The sequence below is a fragment of the Ptychodera flava genome, chromosome 21 (assembly GCF_041260155.1).
Source record: "Ptychodera flava strain L36383 chromosome 21, AS_Pfla_20210202, whole genome shotgun sequence".
In the NCBI taxonomy this organism is placed as follows: Eukaryota; Metazoa; Hemichordata; class Enteropneusta; family Ptychoderidae; genus Ptychodera; species Ptychodera flava.
The window spans coordinates 31,481,904-31,505,563 of NC_091948.1; the positions used below are offsets into that span (position 1 = coordinate 31,481,904).

The window sequence follows — 23,660 nt, forward strand, 5'->3', positions numbered from 1 at the left end:
AATATATGTTACCGTTTCTGCATGAACTTTTCTTTTTTCATTAGAGTATAGTAGTACTTCGAACAGATTAACAATTATCGTGATGTCAACCCATAATTTTACATCACAAAGACAGTAATTCTGCCAATTTTTTTTGTTTTTCAGTCATTTTATAAATTTTGCACTGAACAAGATGATTGAACAAATTGCAATGTGTGTGAATTTGTAAACTCAAAGAATAAAAATCCTTTGGTCACAGATTAAATTATTTATTTGAAAAAAAATTTACTCTTAAACATTTTTAGCATATATTCTTTACACGGTCATGTAGTTCAAGGAAAATATGTCTATTAAAAACAGTAATTTCTTCACTTTCAATTTTTTTGCAATACTATGACAATTATCAGCCATGAGGTTTTACAAACACAAGACCAGATAAGCGTTTTTCATCATTTCCACAGGACTCTTTGGAAAATCCATTAAAAACAGTTAAAAGTTACTTAAAATGATCACTTGGTATACATTAATTTACAGATGCCAGGTTGTGTATATCACATGCACTCAGGTCAGTAGGGAAGTGCGTCATTACTATTTTGGACTGTTAATTCTTATTTCTGAATTATTTAACTTTTTTCCACATTGAACTATCTTTAGGCAGTTTATACTGTAGCTTAGAATTTTTTTGATTGATGTATTTAATCATCTTTTGGGTTCTTTGGGTCCATATCCCACCTCATGCCCCTACATCATCAACTATTTACCAACAACTTCATGCCACAACCAATTACCTGACCTGGCCACACATTAGAGAAGGTACAGCGTCATTGACGGTATTTTTTCAAAATTCCAAAATTGTTTTTTTCCACGCATAGAGTTAACACAGGGATGGCGGCCATTTTGAATTTTAAATATCTGTAAATTTTGGGTTATTTGTTTCTTTAACTCCAAAATTTGCACTCCTCCCATTTTTCTTCTTGATTTTGAAAGAGAATGGTTGAAAGATTCCTTAAGGAAAATTTGCGCAAAAATTTAAGACTCACTTTTGAGGCGCGAATTACCTTAAAAGAAGTCGAAAGCTTCATCACAGCCCCTCTATCCACGAGGGACTGTGGCCTCATTAAGAAGTTTGAGCAAAAGTTTAAGTCTTTCACCTTCGAGGTGCATACGACCTTAATATAAGTGATTTTCCAACGACGTGAATCGTGCTTTGTTTGTTGATAAAAACAGTTGTATCGGTTTGCTGAAAAAGTCTTATGTAATTCCGATGTTCTTTGAACAGCCTTTCATATGTAACGTAGTGGACGTTGCGGGCGCTCGGTATATCTACTGTCGTACAGAGGATATAGGGTGAGTGTATTGTGTCCAGCAAAGACAAAATGATGCTAATGAACGTTTGTTATTGTGGTACATTTTCGTGTGGTCTTTGTAAGCTTGACAAGTATCAAATCAACGGAGATGTTCTAGACAGTACTGCGCGGGTATTTTGCTGGTAGATAATTGAAGTTGAAACACGAAATCAACATCTTTTCATTTTAACTGAGAAACACAAATCAACCTGTTGTCATGTTAATTAAGGCTTCAATAACTTACAAAATTCTATCAAGGTTTAGCTTCCTGATCGCTCTGTCTCATACTTGAAAATAAGTACATGTAACTGTCTGATACTTTCATTCTGCTTAGATTTAAAGAAACCTTTTTTTCTGCTTGAGAAAAACAGTAGGCTGATTGACCAGGGGCCTAAGATTAGGACGTGAAGATGTGAAATGCCAGGCGCTTTGTACCACATCACTTTGTTTATGCATCCTGGATCCGAGATGGGCATATATGCGAACATATGCGGCTTTTCACATGAAAGGAAGTGAATATTGGAGGACAGTAGCCATGGCCGACGCTGCGATACTATAATTTTTTGTTACGGTGTATTTTAGAAGGCACTTATTGTTACATGTATATAAAATTCTCCCAGAATAGGAAGGAGAGATAAACTATTTGCAATGAGAGATTGAATGGTTCTAAAGTTTTGTGAATTTGTCTTACCTTATATGGGTCATTATGGGGCGAAAATTTGAGGAATGGCGACAAAGGTCAGACGAAATGAAGGGAGGCATAGTGCCACCACTAACACATTGCAATGAATATCATGATTAGATTACATGCAATGTGACAACGATATCGGGTATTCTCTTTCGGAGGATGTGTTGGCCCTGAAAAGGGCCGTTTGGTTTGGGTTTTGATGCAAAGATTGATTATTTCTTGGCTTTCTTTGCAACTGGCTTCTTTGGTTTGGAAGCCTTCTTTGGAGTTTTCTTGGCTGTGGCTTTCTTGGCTGGTTTCTTTGCTTTCTTGTCGGCTTTCTTTGGAGTCTTCTTCTTGGCTGCTTTCTTGACTCCCGTTTTCTTTGGCGTCTTCTTCGTCTTATCAGCCTTCTTTGGTTTCTTTGCCTTGGGTTTCTTAACTGGCTTCTTCTTTGGAGCCTTCTTCTTCACGGGTTTCTTTTTCGGTTTCTCTGGTAACTTGCCAACTCGAAGACGACCTGTGACACCAGTTGCAGTTGAACCCTTTGGACGTTCCAGTTTACCAGATTCTAAACCGGTTTTCAGTGCACGTCGAAGACTTGATGTGAGGTGAGATGGACTGACGGTAGGATAGTGAGACAGAATGTAACCCTTGATGGCCTGGATTGAACTACCTTTGGTGTCTTTCAGGGACTTGATAGCTTCAACGACCATGTCCAGAGTCTTGGGATGAGTTGGGGCAGCCTTGGCTTTGGATTTTTTCACGGGAGCGCTTGATTCAGCCATGGTACAGGTTTCACAGCGTTAACGAGGTAGGTTGCAGTTTGCTAGATAAACTAAAGCGATATAATCATGTTGACCTACAGCCGCGTCTTTTATGTAGCAGCCGCGAACGTCGGAGAAAACAACATATGACTTAACAAGGACAATGCAACATTGACCGCCGTCCTGCCAACCCAGTTTGTGTTTCTCTATGACTGTTTATGAGCAATTTTTGCAAAAGAGAAAGCTCAAACGGACATTTCTTTGCTGAAATCAGATAAAGTGAATTCCGAGCTACGTTTAGGTGGCTTTCCCGAATAGGTCCGCCTCGTTGGACGAAATTATCGACTTTTGAAGAGAGTATAGGTCTGGAAGCATTTCCAGTGTGGTGTATGGTTTGTGTTTCCTGACCGAAAATTGTTTCAATTTCTCATCTTCTTATGTCTTCCAGATCATTTTTTCTTAGAACATCATCTACAACATATATCCAAGAAACAGTTTTATGAAAAAGAAATGCCGGTTCGCCGCCGTTCGATCGAAAATTCGATCTCTAACTTCTTAAGGTGTGGAGGCGGTAAGCTTGTGGCGCTTGGTGCCTCGCATTGTCGACATACCTTGGTGAAGCATAGTGTAGAACGTGGCCAAATGCAGGATGACTGGCAATATAAAAACCAACCATGAACTGATCAAATACACTCAGAGAGGTTCACGGTCCATGCATTTTACTGTGCGAGACACATATATGTACAGTCGTTGCACATGGTACAACTGACTCGAGTCACAAGTTGTTTGAGCTCGCTCAATTTGTACGATCCTTATTTCATGTCAGCTCCAAAACGTACAGAGCTTTGTCAAATGTTTTACAATAAAAGCATAATAACAAATTTTGTAACTTTTGATACATTAACAATATTTGGTTTCTATCTTTTGAACACAGTTTCTTGTTATTGTAAAATGTGAGATGCCGAGAGCTATACACTTGACAACAAAGCTTATATTTATGCATGCTATTGTGGAATGACTGTGATTTGTGCTATATCTCAATATCTGATGTTGTTATTGGAAAGCTTAATTCTAGTCATTTATTTGTCAACTACGACACCGCTTATTTTACACAATTATCTTTGTCAGCAAAAAAACAATAATTTATATTTAAACATCTTTGGGGAGAATAAAAAGAAGACGTGTTTTATATCGACAAAAGCAACACCTTCCTAATGGCGTTGTGCACTTTTCGGGAAAGCAGCCTAAGGAAAATTGGCCAAGGGGCCGTTGATTACTAGAAAGACGTCTATGGAAAACGAATTCATTGCGTTTAGGGATTCACCGCTTTTTCGATCTCCCTGAGTCAATTCTATATGCCATGGTATAGAGCCCACCGCTATTGGAGGGACTGTAACATGTGGTCACGCACGGTCCCTCGTGGGTCACGGTTATGCCATGGACACCGTACATGCGCCCAGGCAACTACCACAATGTCTGAGACAAGTTTGATATTCAATGATTGCTTGAATAAAAGTTTCATGGCGGATGAACGGAGTATACGAGTTGGAATCATAGTTTACTGATGTACGCAGGAGTCTGGTTGTGAATAGCCCTGAAAATTAACAGTAATGTAGTCAATCCTGAGACGAACTGGTAAGCAAATGAGATGGATGAGAACTGGGGTGATCGGCGAAAATTTCCTGGTGCATGTGATTATTCTTGCTGCAGCATTTTGAGCTCGTCGTAATACTAGTAGGCCTACTGTTTTGTCTGTGAGTCTATAGAGAAGTGAATTACAATAGTCAAGTTTGACTGTCAAAGTTGCTTGTATTAAGCACGGTCCTTTTGTGGAGGGACCGTGTATTAAGATTTGGCATGTTTTGGCATGTTTATTCTTTAAAACTATGGAGCAGTTTAAACTTCCAACTTATTTCAGCAATCTATCGTGTTTAAGAAAAGCTTAAATCACAATGCCATTTTCATATTTTCGCACTTCCAAATTTTTATCGAGGGAGGGGAAGTGGTTCGATCGGGGTAATTCAAACGCTCTATGGTTTATGTGCGTGTTTTAATTATCCTTGGTCCCATATTCTTCAAGGCAGAAATGTATTTTCCGTGGATAGACCAAGAATGCAATCGATGTCTTTGAGACGAGAAGACGAAGATGGAGAATCGACTTTCACTGTGCGCACAGAGGATATTTGTATATCGATCGCTGATATAGTTTTGATGAGATTCTCTTGAAAGGCAAATGCATTTTTACACTAAGGGCATGTAAATTCATGTGAACATCACTTGAAAGAAAGTCATTTTAAAATATCAGTGGCATTAGTTTCGAAAGGTATATAAAAATACTTGCGAACATGCAACAGGTGGTTCTGTTGAAATTAAATTTGTCAACAAAATTAATGTCACCGTGAAAACTCTCGTAAACGTGGTATTACTTATCAATTGGTATAGCATTATTTTATATTCCAGCCACAATACCCAGTGCTCGTCTATACAGTCTTTTCAAGGAAAGAAGGATGTATCGTCACCTCCACGGTTTTAATACCACTTTTATTCACCTTAACCGGGCCATTTCATTTCCTATGATAAAAATCTTACATGAACATCGTAGACTATGATTGGCTAGGCCAAACCCACTGTTCGTAAAAAGACGAGGAAACGTGTAGGGTATTATACGTAAGCTTACACGACTACTGTTCATAACTAACTGTTCATACGAGTTCAAATAATGATGCAGAAGAAGATATTTGTAGCTTTCCATATATCATTTTGTTAACATGTGGATCTAAATTTCTCGAACTTCAAAACATCTCAATGTGATATGAGGCGAAAATATTCATGCCCTTCTGGTTAGACTGAGAGGTTTAGTCGTGTAAGGGCGCCCCACCATCTCCGACCCTACCTAACCTAGCATGCCTAGGGCGGAACACCATACACAGTTGAATACTTCGGTCCTTTGCATTCTGTATACGATGCCAATTCATTGAAGCATTGAGTGGGCTTCTGATACAGCGCCATCATCGTTTCAAGTGTACATTGGCGAATTTAATGTAACATAATTGCAGCTGAGGAACTATGCTAATGGCAATGTACTTGACCTCGGAGGTTGTTTATCTATGTCGGAAATGTTAAAACCCACTCTATCAAACATTTTTAGTGACAACGTTTTTTCGAATTTTGTCTCCTCACTGGACCCCAGCGGCGTAAATCTTCTTGGCTCGTATTCATAACACAATAACTGCCGCATGAAAATCGACATGCCAAGACGTTCTTGCACGCCCAACGCTGCTTCGTCACAACGCATAGTAACTATGAACGTGAATACTGACGTTGTCTTAATTCATTTTATTTGAATTGTAATATTTGGTGAATCGATCCTGTTTATTTGAATTATAATATTTGGTGAATCGGCCCTGTTTATGAGACAAAATGCATGCTTCAACCAACTGTCATGTTGGACGTCATACGGTTATTTGAGGACCCTTTATGGCCTGGGGCCCAACATTCGCTGTATTCTTCCTCCCGTGACTAATGACACCCACTGTCACATTTAGTCAAGGCATTGCCTACAGGTATTCAAGAAAGTTGTCTTAGATCATTTCAAATCATGCAGACAAAACTTATATCGACCATGAACAATTCCCTGCGTGTTTCTCTGCTGTAAAGTTGTCTTCGGAACCGTATATATTGCTACAAGGGGAGTCTATATTCACGGCTTGTGACAACCATATTGTAATTAGTACAAATTCAAATCGTCAAAATTATTTTAATCTGATGAAAGCTGTTGAGTAGTTTTGATTGAAATAAAGTAAATCATAAAAATATGGTAGGTTTTTGCGACCCAGTATTCCCTACGAAGGACTCACGTACTGTGTACGTCTACGTACTCACCGGGGTTGTTGCGATTTCTGAACGTCAGTATATCATATGACCCTCCAGTGATTCACAGATATAGGTCAATTGACAGTTGTTCAACAATTCTCTGCGTTGCCCCGGTCTGATATTGCATAGCAGTCAGTGACAATTTCATTGTACGTACCTTTACATCACCTATACATCATAAACCATTACAACATCGGTGTATTCGAAATTGTTTTATTGCCCGAGAGACAGACCATAAGATCTTGGGAGGGGTAGTAATAATGGGTTTAATCTGCAGTGTAACAATCCAAACAAAGTTTGAAACCAGGCAGCTTATTTTGCTAACAATTCGCATGACTGGTTACTGACAATAAATGTGGTATCGCCAAAACAAAGTATTAAGTCTTGAAATGCTACAAAATATATAACTTTCCAGAGATCTCTCTGACAATAAGACAAAACATGCACTTTCACTAATATAATACATAATATTGATTAATATGATAACTCACCTGACTTTAATAATGTTGGTGTTTTAGTTACTTCATCAGGTTACCGTTTACTACAAATACACAAACAGAATGCAATGCTTTCTTGCTATCTAAACGTCTTTATGGAACCCAAAGATTGTAGATTAATTGCAGACATATTCATAGCAAATAAAATGTTGATCATTGAAGACGTTTGCAGATACTAGGTTAATGTATCTGAGCAAAAAGCTGCACAAAAATGCTAACTAATTCTTACGGACCGCTAAGACGACCTTTTAATTAAAGTTTACTTGAAACTTCAACAAAAATGGTCAGTGACTTTGAGCTTGGTCGAGACCGCGGTGGACTGGACTCCCAGGGACTGGACTTGTTGACTGGACTCGTAGGCAGCACTCTGGGATGTGTGTATTGGACTTCATCTGGACTCAAAATTGCGGATTTCAAAATGACCTTTCCAATTCAGTTTTCTCTTTGATACAATGTTTGCATGATTTCCAGTGATTTAACGTAAAGTTTTAGACGGCCAAGGCATCTGATTGAGATTCGCATTAATATCGGATGTCAGCATCATTTCGTATTCCTAGATTCAGATTGCACGCTGTTCGGCAGTCAGTGTCACCCCTGATGTTAATATCAGTACAGCAAAAAAACTGTAAATATTGTTGAAAATTCATATCCGCAGATAATTGGCAGAACAGCTTAAAGGACATTTTAGTGCCCTGTGTGCCTTGTATGGAACATTAATATTATATATATATATATATATATATATATATATATATATATATATATATATATTTATATATATATAAAATATTTTCAAACATGAATCATAGCATCATACAAAAGGGGGAAAATTGGTTCGTCATAAGCATACGGTTGCTCAATAAGCAGTTGCTAAATATAAGCAATTGTTATTAAATTACCATAAATTAATAAAACGTTATGTGTAAACAATTGCCTGCTCATGACTTCTCAGAATACAGAAAACACGGCATAGCACCAGTATGTACAGTAGGCAGTATACCACTTCTCCATTAGCTCATCTTATTGACAAGTTTTCCACCGACCGAAATCAATGTCCAGTGTTCAATTTATCAACAAAGCGTGCAAGAGTGTATTGACCAATTTTACTGTTGAAAACGGAATTCTAGTCCGGACTGGAATTCAATTTACAACAGTGACATTGTATCTTGCACAGGATGTGTCATGTTTTGATGAAAATGTTTCAGGGAGAAGAACAAGATGATGGCAGATGTACTGTCTCAACCATAAAACTACCTAAATATTTCAAATTTTCATGCTATTGTCCCATTGAAATTCAACCTGGTGATTTCGGGTAGCGGTAAACTGAAAATCCGTCTTTTCAAACTGGACGAAAACGGAAAAAATGTCCGTATTCGAATGAATCCCTTTTGTTAATACAGCAGGTGTACATAGTAGGTCAGTAACGCCTTTTACCATAATATTTTGGATTAATCCCAAACTATCACATGCGGCAGTTCTCAAGGTATTGCGTTCTTTGGAACTGCATGTTTTGAAGTAGGATTGGCAAGGTTACTGAAAACACGCATTTTGTCTCACAAGCGCTGAGTTTTCGCTTCCTGATTGACATTCTCCAAATTACTAATGAACTTATCGATACAAAGATCATTGTGTACTGTATAATGAATTACTTGCAAGTCGGTGATCCTCAGTTAAATTTCATTTCACTTCACTTCAACCTAGCATAAAACAATTCAAATTATTTTTGAAAAGCGTGTGTTTAACATCATTTAACTGATCTTTTGGATTAATCTCACGGGATCTATATCGATTGTACTTAGTGTTTTCAACTCGATGGTGATATATATTGACATCGTAACAGCTCGCCACACGCAGTTTACCCATCCAGTCGAAAAAGTACTCGGTATGCCCGAGGCGTTCATACACGGGGTCGAATCCCCCGGCTCGACGAACAGACGAAGTTCGGGCCATGAAAAACATTGTTGTCATGTCCGTGAAATGACATTGTGGGAAAGTGTCGAGTGAGCGATACCAATAATCTCTGAGGCGCAATAAGCAGTCTCCATCTTGATTGCCGAGCGAATGTTGAAATCTACAGCAACCGTGGCAGTCCGGTCCGTGAAGTAGATTTCCCTCTTCGTCTCCAAACGTGCCGGCGACAACATCCAGTTTGGAAAAATAGTCTTCGAACTTACCGATGAAATTCTCCAGTTTTGTTCCCCTTGTAAACACGAAGTCGTCATCAACGTACAAAAAATATTTGGTTCTCACTTGACTGAGAGCTAGATTTCGACCGGCTGATGCTCCCTCGGCGAATGGCATCGTGTAGTGCTTTACATGTTTGCCCGAAAGACGTTGAGGGCGTTCCGAGTCATCTGCGACTATGGTTGTCATTCCAGGATAACGCTTATTAACACTTTTGATCAGTCTATTTACGGCATCGTAACGCTCAAATGTTTTGGTAATGACCGTGACAAGGTCATTTACATGGTGACTCTCACCAGGATCATACAAAAATGGCATGGGCCTCCGTTTGATCCGAACATTTATAGTGAAACTCACATTGTTTAGCGTCACAGTGATTCTATCCCTAGTGTCAATATCGTACAAATTGCTATGATAGTATACACTTTGACACACCTGTTGAATCGGGGTCACTGCTTTCGATTGTATCTTCACATTTCCTGTAAAGTTACCTGAAACGTCGACGCCCTTTAGAAAGGTCGAATTCGACACGAATAATATACCAAGAGATTTTTCCGATACGAACGTCAACGTAAAGCTGTCCGATCCCTTCACAGTGGGGTGATCTGGGTCCAGTCGTAGTCGTCTCAGCTTTACTGTATCGAATGGCTCTACAGTAATCCCACTCGCTGGATACCTCAGGGGAGATGAGGTTCGACATTCAACTAGTGGTTCTATTTCATGATCATGCAGTCGTTCCCACTCCTCCAGCTCTTTTCTCCTGCGCCGCATGGCGGAGTATTCCAGCGAATCCCACAAATCAGTCGGGTCGCTCCCACAATTGCACGCTCCAGGAGATTCACGCCTTGGCGGCGGTTGCCCTCTGATTGAGGAGACATTTTGAACAGCGTCTGTATTCCGACCCATGTCCTGGGCTTGAAAACGCAGGTCATTTTGTGTCATCGTGTTCGATGTTGCCAACTGTGACGCCAGACTGATGAACAGACAAAGTGCTACCAGCAAGAAGAGAATCTGAACGAACAGCTTCGGCTTTCCGAGTCTGCTGCAGACTAAGAAAGAAAACCGTCGATCTATCCTACGCCCCATGGTCAGGTCGCAGTGGCAATGGCGGTCTATTCGTAAATAGGAGCTGTTCACCCAGGCAAAACAATAGAAATAGCCATCATTCATTGTTCCTGTTTTCACAGACGAGTAACCTGCACTGATTGAAGTACCGTGCAACCAGCTTGTCACTCGTGTACACTTTCCCTACACATAACTTATCAAAATTTGTTTTATTATTTTCAAAAATCTAACCTGTATTTTTGTAAGTACCGTATTGTGTCATTAATGTATTAATATATGGATATAAGTACTCATAGGAACAAATCGGCGCCACTGTACCTGACTAAATGAAATGAAGAGAAAATTGATAGAAGATGAGCAGAAAACCAGACATGGGTATTAGTGGACACAGACATTTGGATGCAAAGAAATGGGTTTTCTGGAGAGATCTCTAGATGTACTCAGTGACTAGTTTACTATATCAGCTCCATGCCCTAACCACTGCCAGCGTTACTTGTGATTGATTGGAAACGATGCATGTTTACACTATAGTCATCACTTCACTTCGGGGCAAATGTTAAAGGAATGTTTTAACAATGGCACAAGAAAGTCTGTAACGTTCGAATAAAGCTATGGTGTTAAATATTAACTAAGTGAAAGCCAGGGCGGATTTTGTTATTGGATGACAGGCATGCTACCCTATTGATGTCAAACAAAAACAACACTATAAAATCTAGCCGCGGCAAACACTCGACGAGAGACATATAACTTGTTTCCCCCGGCTGAAGTTTTGTCCTCACTTTGGACATTAAATAATTGATTTTATGTTCACAAGAGATTTATCATGGTTACCTCTGCCTTTCAGATATGATTGTAACCTTCAAGTTTTCGGCATCTTGGCCACATTAGGATGTGTGCCAGCATAGCGTGAAAGTCTGCGTCACGTGCTTGCTCCGTGGGGTATAGACAATATTGGTAAACGCTATACTATGTGCTTCTGCGTAGTGAACTTTATAAAGCACCCTGTTTCTGCCATTGATGTTTCAATATGTGGTAAATAAGAAAAGGCTTGTTACTACGATTGACAATTCGAAGCTACAAAATTTAATATGTTAATAGAATAAAAATTCAGGGTTGAAATTTACCGTGCAATAAAATGTTCTCAACATTTGAATAAATCATTTTGTAGATCCTAGCTCCATGGGCTATGGGTAGACTGTGAAGAGTAATTACACATTTGAAAAAGCTAAACAAACTGCGCATAGGCAATCGAACGTTCCTTGGTAGTTAATTATTCATTGATCAATTTTTATTCATAAAAAGTGACCTCATTAGCATACATAACTACCTTATTTGCATATGTTTGTTAATTTTTTACTAACGTAACAAAATGAATATCTTGTTCTCCCAAATAATTGAGCTAAACTTTAATCAAACAGCGCATCGCCCTTCAACTGTAACGCAGAGATTGATGTAAAATTTGCCGCGGCTGCTCAGTTGTATGTTTTTTCTGTTTTTGTGTCGTGTTATCATTTTCTTTTGGACATCCGATTCTCTATGGACTCGGCTATAATTTGCATTCTTTTTTATTCAAGCGAGTTACGTATTCTATTGCTAAAACCAAAATCTGCATTTCAAAGGCAAGCTCACTGTATGGAAGCGTGAAGGCTACTCTCCACTCTTGCTTTCATACTTTGATGTATAACAAAGGCTAATGGACTTTCCTTTTACTTTGTCTACTTTTCAAAAGACTACCGGAATGAAATTCATTTTGGCCGTGGTATTCTAGTAACCGCCGGTATATCACAGTTGTTGCCTTCCTTTCTCCGTGGGTACACCGAACCATACGCTGTCGTCAACATCGACACCCTCATTTGGTGGTTACGTGAGACCACAGACGTACCATAGATTAGATTTGCCTCAAGTCTTTGGGCATAGAGTAAATTGAAGGAATAAACTTCAGCAGACTGTTGCGTGGATGGTGAGGTGATCGCAATGGCCAGCCCGTCACTAAGTACTGCGTACGCCCGAGAAAAGCCGGCGACGAGTGGGCCAGTCTAGAGTTACATCACCGGCACTGGTTCAAATATTATTAGGAGGTTTCAACGGCCATTGAGCCAAGGCCACCCTTTTCCATAGGTCCTATGCGTCAGAGAAAATCAGCTTACCGCGCCCTTATTGGCGCCCTCAAACTTCTTCCACGCCGCACACTACAACAGGAGGTCTGGCACCCCGCACTTACAAAAACAACTCTCGAAACCCTGAATGCAAGACTCTAACCCTAGTTATGAATATAACCTTTTACACGATCTCTGTTTTTAAAAAAATGTGCTTATAAATATTTAAATGTCTGTAAAACATTTGACCATTGGTACATATTACGAGATTCTCTTTTTTCCAACTAAATATTGACAATGGGGTCCGGCCCTGTCAGTCTGACATACACATTTCCATAACGTCATCCGGGCAACTTGTGACGAATACGTCATACACATTCCAGCACCTGAACATTCCTCTGGACGATATGGAGTCCAATATTCCCTGTTGGCACCTGATGCTAGCCAGGGTTTGTCTGAAAGTGAGGCAAATGGCAATCAATTACGAATCACTCATAAAAAAGTGAAATAATTAATGAGTACTAAGTAACGGTAAAGCCTATAATACTGAGTTGCCGTTGACACTGTTCTTTAACCCTTCACCCCCATTTCCTATTTTAGAGGTCCAACTGTACTGTAGAAAACACTGGAATTGGTTCAAACCATGGTGGTGAGAGGGTTAAACAGTTGTGTCACTATACTTTGTTAATTTATTAAGTGATCACGCTGAGAATCATCATAACTTCGGTCGGAAACATTTTAAATGCCACGGAAACTGTCGTAGCGTTCCAATACAATACCTCCAGGCAGATCAAGGTACGGACGCTATCCTGAATGCGAACAAACGACAGAAGTATAAAATTATTTTATGTACGTACAAAAATACTATACATCAAAATTTTTTCTTTTTATTGATTCATCTGTTTATTTATTTACTTATTTTTTTCTTTACAGGTCGAACGGTGGCGACTAAATCGCAAAGCCCTTACGACAATTCAGCACAGCATTATAAAGCTGTAGCCTAAGTAAAGCTTAGCTAGTTCTTGTGGAAGACATCGCTGTTGATCGCAAAATACTGCGTACAAAACTAATACCATCATAAAGAATACGCGTACGTTTTGCAGGCTATCACTGGGTAACGAAATAATTCTGTTGTAGTATGACCTGTAATGTGTCGAAGCAAATCTTACGCCGTCATTCAAGACTCTATCGTCCTTATACAGTTAAATGATCAGGGCATCTTCTTTTTGATTATTTTCACAGTTATGATCTGTAATTGAGGGAGCAGTGACAAAGGACTTGGATTTCTTAGGTCCACTTCAGTGTCAAACGTTGTCGCCCTTCACCATGCCTTTTACATTTTGGGTGTAAAATCATAGTTGGTAATCCATTTCAGCGTGAATGTTACGACCTTTAAAACACATCATATATATTAAATGTATACATACAAAATATATTTTGTATACTTTTACGAGGACATGGTGTGTACATGCCATTATAATACGACGCCATGTGGCATACGGTTACTTACGTTTGTCACCGTAAATAAACAGTCATAATTCTAACTGTACACGGCTGTAAATTAAATGGTACCTACGCATACAATAACATTAAATAGTTACAGGATATATTGACAAATTACTTACACGGACTATCCCAGTGGAAAATTCCAGCAATTCGTTTATCTTCTTCCCTCATTTCTTTCCTCCACCCTACACTCCTAACGTTCCATCTTGGATGCAGTACCTTCCATAAACCATGATAAACAATTTGCATAGCCGAATGTTTACCGGAGCTCCACAGTGGCTCTGCCGACTCGGTATTCTATTGGAAGTAATACATACTAATTCAATTATTGAGTAATTTCTACTTTTATGCCGATGTCCCGATAACCATTCTTTTGTCATTTCTCACTAACTTCTGGTTACAGTATCAGAAGGCAAAATCACACTAGAAATCGACAAATTTCAAGTACGATTCCCCAAAGTGATTTGATCGTACGTTTAAATATATTGCCCACGAATGTCGCTATAGTCAAATCACTTCAACTACAGGCATATTCATGTACCGGTCTGGCTTTCAGCAAACCGTATTGTATTAACGTTACAGGTCGGGTACTCATTAGCTGTATCTACTTAATTCAGGCGCTAACACACGTATATGTGCGGCGGCCATATTTGAGTTGAAACTCATAAATTATATAGCAAATTGTTATGCGTACGTCGCCAATGTGTGAAAAAACGCGTTCTGTGGTAACTTTTTCCGTAAGCATTTTCACAAAAGTTGTATGTATTTGATTTCAAACAATCTCATGGAAAAAGCAAAACATGCGAAAAGATACAGCTGATGGGGATTCAACTTTTGGTATATTTTCCACAACATTTTTCCAACTTATACACAACAGATTCGTATTCTGCTTGGAAAATCACACCAAAATGCCTTGTGTTGGACTTTGTGAATGCATCCTGTACTATGTCAGATGTTTTTCTTCACATACAAGTGAATTTCAGTCCGGATAAGAATTTAACGGTGCAAGTTATAACATTGTATGTTACACACAATGAATCAACAACATACTTTACAGAGAATATAAAAAAAAATATTCTTATAAACAACCAAAGAAATGAATATATCAAGCGTTACAGCAATCGCCCGTGTAATCTGGATAGCAGGCACAGAGTGTGATAGCAAACAAGAAGCATAGTGAATAGTTTAGGCATAAGTGAAACATTTAGCTTTTGTATATCAGAAAAGACCTCACACAGGCCTACCCTGAAGGAACGCACTAATATGAACGACTTGAGAAATATTGACAAAAATGCAATTTCCCAACTGCTTAATTTTTGAATTGAATAAAGTCAGGGTTTCATCAACGTAAAGAAAGAAGAAAAAATCCCAAACGTAAAATTGATTGTAACAAACACAGCTTCAAATCGCGAGGACCATACATATGACCCCAATATTTTCACAGCTTTGCGTTTTGCTATCATTCCAAACTCAATAAAATCAATCCATAAAATCAATCAATAAAATCACAAAGATATTATTTCAAAGGATTACCGAGGTATCACCTGTTTCTGGCAAACGTACATATTACTATAAAGATCCAATCGCAGATTACGATCACTTTTATTCGCAGAATAATTATGAATTATAAAGCAGCAGTGAAGATCAATTCATCATGAACTATGTAGTGAGGTCTCGGTGAAAATTGTAACAAACCTTTTGCAGCCAGAAATCAACTTCTTCATTGAATGCCCACTTCCGGTAAAACTCCAAATCGATGACTAAAACTCCGCCATTAAAAATCGTGGTACAGGGACTGAACTCTCGACGATACCTGGACATAAAGAGATAATCACATAAACAAAAACCCACTGTATTGATGACGTGGATGAATGACCATGCACAAATGCAGCGAAAATCGTTAACGTCAAAATGATGTTACCGCTGGGTTCACTACGAGTGCATTGCATGATGTGTGTCTCACAGACGAGTGTGACCGTGGTCTCACATAGTTGGCGTTGTTGTCAATGACTACGATGCATGTCATACACTGACAAAATACTACAGAAAATGAACAAAGAAACTGTAGTTCATGTAGCAAAAACACCGAGAAAATGGAGAAATTACAGTTTCCGTAGCTTTAAAAGAGTTTGATCAAACTGTACTTATCACATATAACGGAATTAAAGGATTCATTGACTGTTGTCTTCTGCTTGTGATTTCAAAATTGCGCAGCGAAAAAATCTTGAGACTTTATTCATCAATTGTAATTTGCACAAGTATGACAAAACATGTTTTAGACAGGTTCCATCAATGCTATTTAAATATCCCCTTAATATACAGCTTTTTTTCAAGTCTGCCTTAATCGCTCCTCACAATATTATGAAAACAGCCTCACCTGTCAAGAAAAGTACTGGACAGTGTTTTGATGTTAAAATTACCAGAGCTGAAGTTCAGTAGGTCTTGCACTGCCAGCAGCGGGGCAGGATACGTCGACGCTTCCAACCACAATTCCTCTATCGGTGCTTGTACTATGGAGTCAACTGATATATAAAATGCCCTTTTCAAATCTGGGAATAGTCTGCAATGAGAAACAGACTATCTTAAAAATACGACTAACAGTCATCAACGAAAGTTTTATCCGAACTCGTATACGGACCAAGGTAACCTAGGTTTACTCATTGTACAGACTGATTGATTGCAGTAACCTGAGGCCATACTATTGTTATACAGTAGCAGGTGATGTAATTGTAGCCAACAAATCATCTGAGGGTCAGCATCTGTAACGTTTGATCATTGCCTCGTTATTTTTGTTTTGGACGTCAATTCAAAGTTCTTATTCTACTTTCCAAAGCATGTTGAAACACCGAATATTTAGCCTGTCAGCACACATCTATACATGTGGAATGCACTGTTATTGTTTATATTTGAATACCAGTCCGGACCAGAATTCACTTGTTCAACAGTAACAACGCAATCTGCACATGTACAGGCTGAGTTGACAAGCTCCACACTGTGTAATTCAACATGTTTCTGAGAATAGAGCAAGAAACTGAGTTGACATACAAAACGAAAATAGTGAAAAATCATCAACAGTTACAGCCTGAGCTATTGATCTCTAAGGCAAGGTTGTAAGACAAAGGATCCCTGTATACCTGTCCAATGACAAGAAGGCTTATAAGTTTTGCACACGACGCTTGACTTATATTAACTAGAATTTTCCTGGACCAGAATTCAGTGGAAAAGCTACAGTAGTGTTCGGAAATAAACATAATTGGAGCCATTTTTAGATTACAAAAGTTAATAGTAATCTACATATTTATTTTCCCCGTTTTTTATTAATATCGAGTCTTCTATAGTAAAGACATGACACTTATAACTTACAATAGGACAGACTGAATATAATACTTTTCATTTAATGCAGTTATCTTATATAGCCTCATTATGTCTAAAGTGCCAAGTGTGCATTTGCATAATCTTCTCAAAATAACTTCAACTCACCGGACAATTTAGGATATTTGGCAATTTTGTGATAGTTTCACTTGAATTTCTCTGTAACAATATCAAAAAGGCTGTATTTATTGTAGACAATAACACGGACGAAATTTGCAGCAAAAGCAATTGTAACGTCGAGTTATGACAGGTACGACGATGTCTGATTTCATATTCAATCCAAATAAGGACAGAAACTGAAATTTGAAAATATCAGAATGTTATGCAAATTTAGTGACGTGCAAGGTTTTCAAAATTTTGCCAGTCTTGTAGAAACGATATTACGTTACCTGTGGAAATAATTCCATGCGTAGTTACATACACCCTTGTCTAGTTCATTGGCAAGTGACTTTTCCCAAAGCAGATAGGTTTTTGGATCTACCATATACTTACTGAAACTAACAATTTCAATCTAAAATGAAAAAGAAGGAGATTGTGTTACTTTCTATTCATTGATTGGAGGAAAATATAACCACAACCAAACTCAATATGCCTACATCATGTAAGAGAACGACAACGGCATTGCATCTTAGTCTCAAAATATTAGCGTTGCCGTTTGTTCGTTTATGGTGAAATAAAGCATATTTTCTCCGATTTATTGTACTTGATAAATACGTCACTAATCTACAAATTTAAAATATCAAAAATTAGTAAAAATCATCGGTACAATTGTGCTATTTGCGCACTAAGCCCTATGTTCGCAGAATGTTGTAACGGCTGTATCCGGCAGGGGTCTCTGATTACAGGAAAAACAACGATCCTAAAATTTATTAGCTCTAATTTATTATTATATCTAGTTCCATGCAGCAATTTAAGCTATTATATGTCTTCTCTCCATCTGATGTCGAGACGCCCACTCTCAGGATTAGTAAACTCTGACCGTGTTTTCTATAAAGTGTACGTTGCTATTGTTACAGTTGAATGTAATTTGAGTAAAGCTCATGAACCATTATTACAAGATACAGAAGTGTTCGGATTGGTTTTCAATCATCCAATATTATACCATCAGCTGTTTAGTCCTTGTTCAGCCTATGGTATTGCAATTGCATGTAACGGAAATATTGACAGCTTTAGAATGATACATTCATACGCAGCTGTGACGTCATAAGAAGAGCGTTATTTGCTGCCAGTCTTGTTTAGATGTGTGCATAGAACGTTCAATATACAACATTTAAACACTTTTATCCAAGGTACAATAGATGGTCCCAGGTTATGTTACGGAGATATGTATTGCTATATTAATTAATGCTGAATTTCTGAGATACGAACACCTGGAACTGGTCACCGTGGTAAAAGCATTATGAGCAGAAAATTCATTAATTCTGAGTTTCATTGAAGCCTATCGTTCACGGCATGTAGCTACATTATTGATTTACAGAAATTTGAATGTGCAATCAAATCTGTCTATCCACGTCTTAGCTCCCTGTTTGTTTGTTTGTTTGTTTGTTTGTTTGTTTGTTAGTTTGTTTGTTTGTTTGTTCTCTCCGTTAGTTTACCATCTATACATGCCGAACCTGTCATTATGCTCTCCGTTCGTCCGATTTCAAGTCAGCAATCGATTTCCGCGGGCAGGGTTACTTCCATAGAAAGTGGTGTACATGGGCAAGTGAAAAAAAACCCTAAATATAGTATACTTTCTTAACAAAAGTTGATAACATGAGAAACGCTAACATGCAGTAGAATAACGGTAACAGTTGCCCCAAATTTATGAAGACAATCCCTAACAATGGGCCATTTATTAAGATATACACGTCGGGTAGATATTTTTCTCAAGTTGGGCGGCATACGCCCGTATGAAAATATTGGGATTGTCCCCATCCCCGGAATCGATTCGAGTCGGTCGTACCCAAGCCATTAAGCCGTGAGTTCTCTAGCAAAACATGTACTCGCCCCCAAATTAGATATTGACTTTACTATGGACCATCAGCAGAGTGCTCACCAACCACCCCTCATCAAGGTCAGAGAGACATTGTAGTATTACCTATCGCCATATCATGCAGTCCATAAGACTCCAAATAACAGCCAAGATTTATATGGCGTCGTGCATGCGTCACCATCGTACAGCAGACTTTATCATTTGTCCTTGACATTCATATTTATTTGTTCAGATATGATGTGCAGCCGTTAGGCTGCGTTCACAAAAAACGGTTAGGGGGGGGGGGCTGGAGGAATTCAGGGGTGGATTCGAAATTTTTGGGGGTAGTTGAGGGAGACTTGAAAATTTTTGGGTCCCTTTTGAGTTTTACATTTTCCAATTCCAAGTTTTTGTAGGTAATTCAATGAAAAATGAATACCATTTTTATGTCATCAAAATGTTGTAATGTTAGTAATAATTTAACAAAATCTAGAACCATTTTGTCACATTTCATGACTTTTATCTCGAAAAAATCTAAAAGTGTGATTTGTCGTAAAAAACAAACTTGAGCCTCGTAACAGGGCAGAAGCTGCAATTGTTAATGATTTCTGCAATATTTCTATGCAATATAACAACTACAGTTTCTTGCTATCTCCCTACAGCATGCTCAAACACACAATATTTAGTTTGTCGACAAAGCCTGTATATATAAATATAAATATGTATTTGGTGATAATTTAATTGGAGTCCAGACTGACAGTCAGTTGTCAGTGATACAAATGCATGGTACACATGCAAAGGCTGTGATAGCAAGCTGAATACTGGACAATTCAACATGCTGTAGGGAGTAGAACAAGAACGCAGTTGTAAAACTGAACAAAAATATTGCCAAAATTATCAAAGTTAAGACAGCTACTGCCTACGGGTAGTGTCACTATCAGATACTACCCTGCTACTGCAGTGTCACTGTCACTGCATATCTGAACAGTGACAGAGACAGCTCTGACTCTGATGTACATGGTAGTTGAGGAAGAGTTTGTGTCAAATGACACTCATGACAGTGAAACTCACTTGTACACAAGATCAGGCCAGAGAGCTACACATGGAAGAAAACAGAGAAATGTTTGAATTCTGGCATATGAGAATAATCAAATATTAAAGAAAAAAGATGGGGTCACCATGCTTGATTTTCTAAATTTTTCACACTCTTATTATAAAATGATACAGAAGTAAACTTTGAATAGTAAAGACTAAAAGAAAAAATATGTGTCATTGTGACCAAATGGAATTATTTATTTTTTAACCAAATTTGCAATTATCACACCCAAAATTTCAGAGATTAAAACATTTATTTGATGGAATATTTTAACCTTCCCGTATTGTCAATTTTGAGTAGCATCTAATTCATATAGGTCTTGTAGTTTTGGAACAATGTTTTTGTAGGTCACTGTGCAATACGGCAATTAGCCAGAATTCACAATTTTCCTACTCTCCATGATTGCATTTTGTGTGCTCTTCAACAGGAGCAATTGACCTGGCCAGAATTAGATTAACTCAAGTTGGCTTTTAGACCAATAAATCTAAAAAATTCACTGATGCATTTAAAGAACTTGCCTTGGGAATATGACTATACAAAGTGCTAATACAGGTAGTGTTGAACACCTGTGAGCAGAACGGCGCAATACATGTTTATTTTTTCTGCGCTCACATCCTTTACAAATATGCGGGCCTGTGATAGATGGGGGGGGGGGGCACTTGAAAAATTTTGACCATATAGAGGGGGCATTTGAAATTTTTTTAGAGTACTTAGGGGGGGGATCTGAAAAAAATAAGATTTCAATTGAGATTATTTCCTCCACCCCCTCCCCTAATCGTTATTTGTGAACGCAGCCGTTATATCGTTGGAAAATTACAAATATCTGTTGCGAGACTTTCTCTCTGATGTTGAAGTGACGTCATCGAGCAGTCATTGTCTGCCATTATAATAGAATTTCCTCATGCAATTTAAAAAACTGCGATGTAACGGTATAAAAAAGCGTTTTCGCTAAATAAAATTAAACCCCTTTTTGTGCCAGTATCCATAAAATGTAATGTCGATGCGTGTCAGGTAATAAAACGCTACGATCGTCGATATTGTGGTCATTTCTGACGTGGCAGATAAAAGGAGTTTCCCCAAAAGAAGTTGAACAATGACTTAAAGGTTGAACACCCACCTTACGTGGATCAACTTTGAAACCATGGCAACGTAGGTACGACTCCATAAACTCAGCTGAGTCACCACACATCACTATATGCAGTCTGACGTCATCAGGTCGTTTAGTATTTCTCAGTATGGAATTTATCAAAGCTGGTACCCCTTGAAAAAATAATAAAGAGTATTTATAAAAGATAATGATTAAACCATGGCTGTGATAACATGGAAGCAGAATGCGAAAGAAAAATATTATTTGATTGTGTAGTCTGTCTTGGCCGATGTGTGTATATTTCATCAAGTCACTACCGCGATGCAAATTTCTTGTCGGCAAAACAAGGTTGAAGACAATTGTCCGTATTATTCAATACACATTGTTTCTTTGCAAATAGGCATTCTGCAAGATGCATAAATTCGAAAAAACGTGACATTGAATGGACAATAGCCTTATCTTTTGGGTCCGGACTATCAGAATTACATCGGACATTGCATTCATGTAAGCTGCGCACTTGGTTTTGCGACGTGCTTTTGGGTGAAGAACAGAAAACTGAAGAGACGGAAAGTACTGTAGCATTACAAAAGCAACTATAGCAGTTTTAAAACGGGTGGAACGTTAATTGATTCAATTCCATTTGTTGAATCAATCTATCTTTTTGACCTTCTTATGTATTTATCCGATGGATAAGTACTCGGAAGTAAATGAACTTATAAGTTTCGACAAAACACGTCAAATCCTTCACCTTATTTTAATCTGCTGACGTTGCTAAAATTAGAGCAATGCTCTGATGAAACTGATCACCATAAGCAGATCACATTTGATATAAAGAGATCCATGATTTGGCGATGTCGTGAGTGTCAATACTTATTAGGTAATTGCGAATAATGGAAATGATATCATTAAATAAAGCAATCGCGTTTCCGAGACAACGTGAAAGCGACGACCAAACATACTGGACCCAGGCATTTTCGATATAATTGTTGATTAGTTTCAAATTTGAAATTATTTGGATAGATTACACCACCACTGACAACTGGGCAAACCGTCACTGACGTGTAAACAAGATGAGAATGAATAATAAGTCCTGTATCAGCTGTTCCATCGTGGCTTCAGGTCTCGTTATTGGCATAATTTTTATAGAGTGCCAGTTCTCTATACTATCCGATGAAATTCAACTAGATCAAGCACTAGTTATACTGAAAATTCAATCCACGTATTCTAAGAGTCGCTTTAGAAGAATATACACAGATCTAGTGAATGCAAATATAGTGAAAGTCGACTAAATTCATTGATGTAGATAACAGGGATTAGCAGCAAAATACAGGTCTTTGCTTTCGTGATCGAGCCATTATTGGTAATATTTATACCAAATTTTCCCATGAACCTACCGCTTATGTGAGTCGGATCCGTGGCTGTGACGATGTCGATAAAGTTACCCATCAACCGTTCGCCCCTATCCGGGTAATTCCTCCGCCACAGGTTAAACGAAGCCATCGATAATGTCGGACCCATTTTGTAACCTGATCGAGTCAATACTAGAAAGCTGGTCATTACGGACAGGTAGCATGCCAGGAATAGCAACAGTCCGTTGATAGACTTGAACATTTTCGGTAAAGTCATTTGGAGTTGGGTGAAATATCACACAGCTGACGTGAATTTTCTGTTCGTTGGCGAATATTTCATTCCGAAGTAGCATGAAAGGACACAAAGAGACAACCTATCTATTAACCGTTGTATCACTGACCCGGTGTGTGGGTTTTGTCATGCGTATATTCCAGTTTACATTCAGGATTTGTGTCACAACAGATGTTGTTAATCCTATCGACAACGCTGGCGTTGTCAGTCGATGGTGTGTTGCCAGGCCGTAAGAGGAATAGTTAAATTTGACATCAGCGTACTCTACGGTAGACATTATGAATAGAGCCGTTAATTAAATTGCTCGCGGAAACTCAATTCTGCTGTCTGCAGTATTCGAAATTCACATAGAATAACAGAGAAATGGCTGTACTTTTATATTTGAGCGCATGTATGCATGCATAATGTATATTTTATGTTTTCCTCAACTCGCGATAGAATCGAGTGGCACTGACACGTCCAATATAGGCCTCTACCCCTACCTTTCCCTTTTCTCACCCTCGGTAACGATAACTCGTACGGCATGGAAC

The 23,660-nt window shown here is 38.4% G+C and overlaps 3 protein-coding genes across 3 annotated transcripts; all 3 read right to left on the reverse strand.

The window, feature by feature from the left end:
- Positions 1–1,630: 1,630 nt before the first annotated feature.
- Positions 1,631–2,825, reverse strand: LOC139122025 (sperm-specific protein PHI-2B/PHI-3-like). The gene has a single exon (XM_070687389.1). The coding sequence runs from the start codon at positions 2,778–2,780 to the stop codon at positions 2,226–2,228; it is 555 nt and encodes a 184-aa protein (XP_070543490.1). The 5' UTR covers positions 2,781–2,825; the 3' UTR covers positions 1,631–2,225.
- Positions 2,826–8,811: 5,986 nt separating this feature from the next.
- On the reverse strand, positions 8,812–10,399 carry LOC139120955 (beta-1,4 N-acetylgalactosaminyltransferase 1-like). Its single transcript, XM_070685544.1, has 2 exons — positions 9,380–10,399; positions 8,812–8,826 (listed from the first exon to the last, which is right to left on the reverse strand). Exons 1-2 carry the CDS (start codon positions 10,397–10,399, stop codon positions 8,812–8,814), a joined length of 1,035 nt encoding a protein of 344 aa, XP_070541645.1.
- A 1,039-nt stretch (positions 10,400–11,438) lies between these two features.
- LOC139122026 (uncharacterized) lies at positions 11,439–23,260 on the reverse strand. Its single transcript, XM_070687390.1, has 7 exons — positions 22,884–23,260; positions 21,520–21,662; positions 17,742–17,863; positions 16,358–16,540; positions 15,676–15,793; positions 14,100–14,277; positions 11,439–12,929 (listed from the first exon to the last, which is right to left on the reverse strand). Exons 1-7 carry the CDS (start codon positions 23,113–23,115, stop codon positions 12,736–12,738), a joined length of 1,170 nt encoding a protein of 389 aa, XP_070543491.1. The 5' UTR covers positions 23,116–23,260; the 3' UTR covers positions 11,439–12,735.
- Between the last annotated feature and the right edge of the window lie 400 nt (positions 23,261–23,660).

What these genes read in the sequence shown, in the direction of transcription:
- LOC139120955 (XM_070685544.1), bottom strand. Translation starts at nt 10,399, where the DNA reads ATGGGGCGTAGGATAGATCGACGGTTTTCTTTCTTAGTCTGCAGCAGA.
- LOC139122025 (XM_070687389.1), bottom strand. Translation starts at nt 2,780, where the DNA reads ATGGCTGAATCAAGCGCTCCCGTGAAAAAATCCAAAGCCAAGGCTGCC.
- LOC139122026 (XM_070687390.1), bottom strand. Translation starts at nt 23,115, where the DNA reads ATGACTTTACCGAAAATGTTCAAGTCTATCAACGGACTGTTGCTATTC. An exon ending in TCAAAGTTGATCCACGTAAG is followed by an intron (nt 17,864 to 21,519) that starts GTGGGTGTTCAA and finishes TTTTCATTTTAG; the next exon opens with ATTGAAATTGTTAGTTTCAG. An exon ending in TTGATTTCTGGCTGCAAAAG is followed by an intron (nt 14,278 to 15,675) that starts GTTTGTTACAAT and finishes TACTTCCAATAG; the next exon opens with AATACCGAGTCGGCAGAGCC.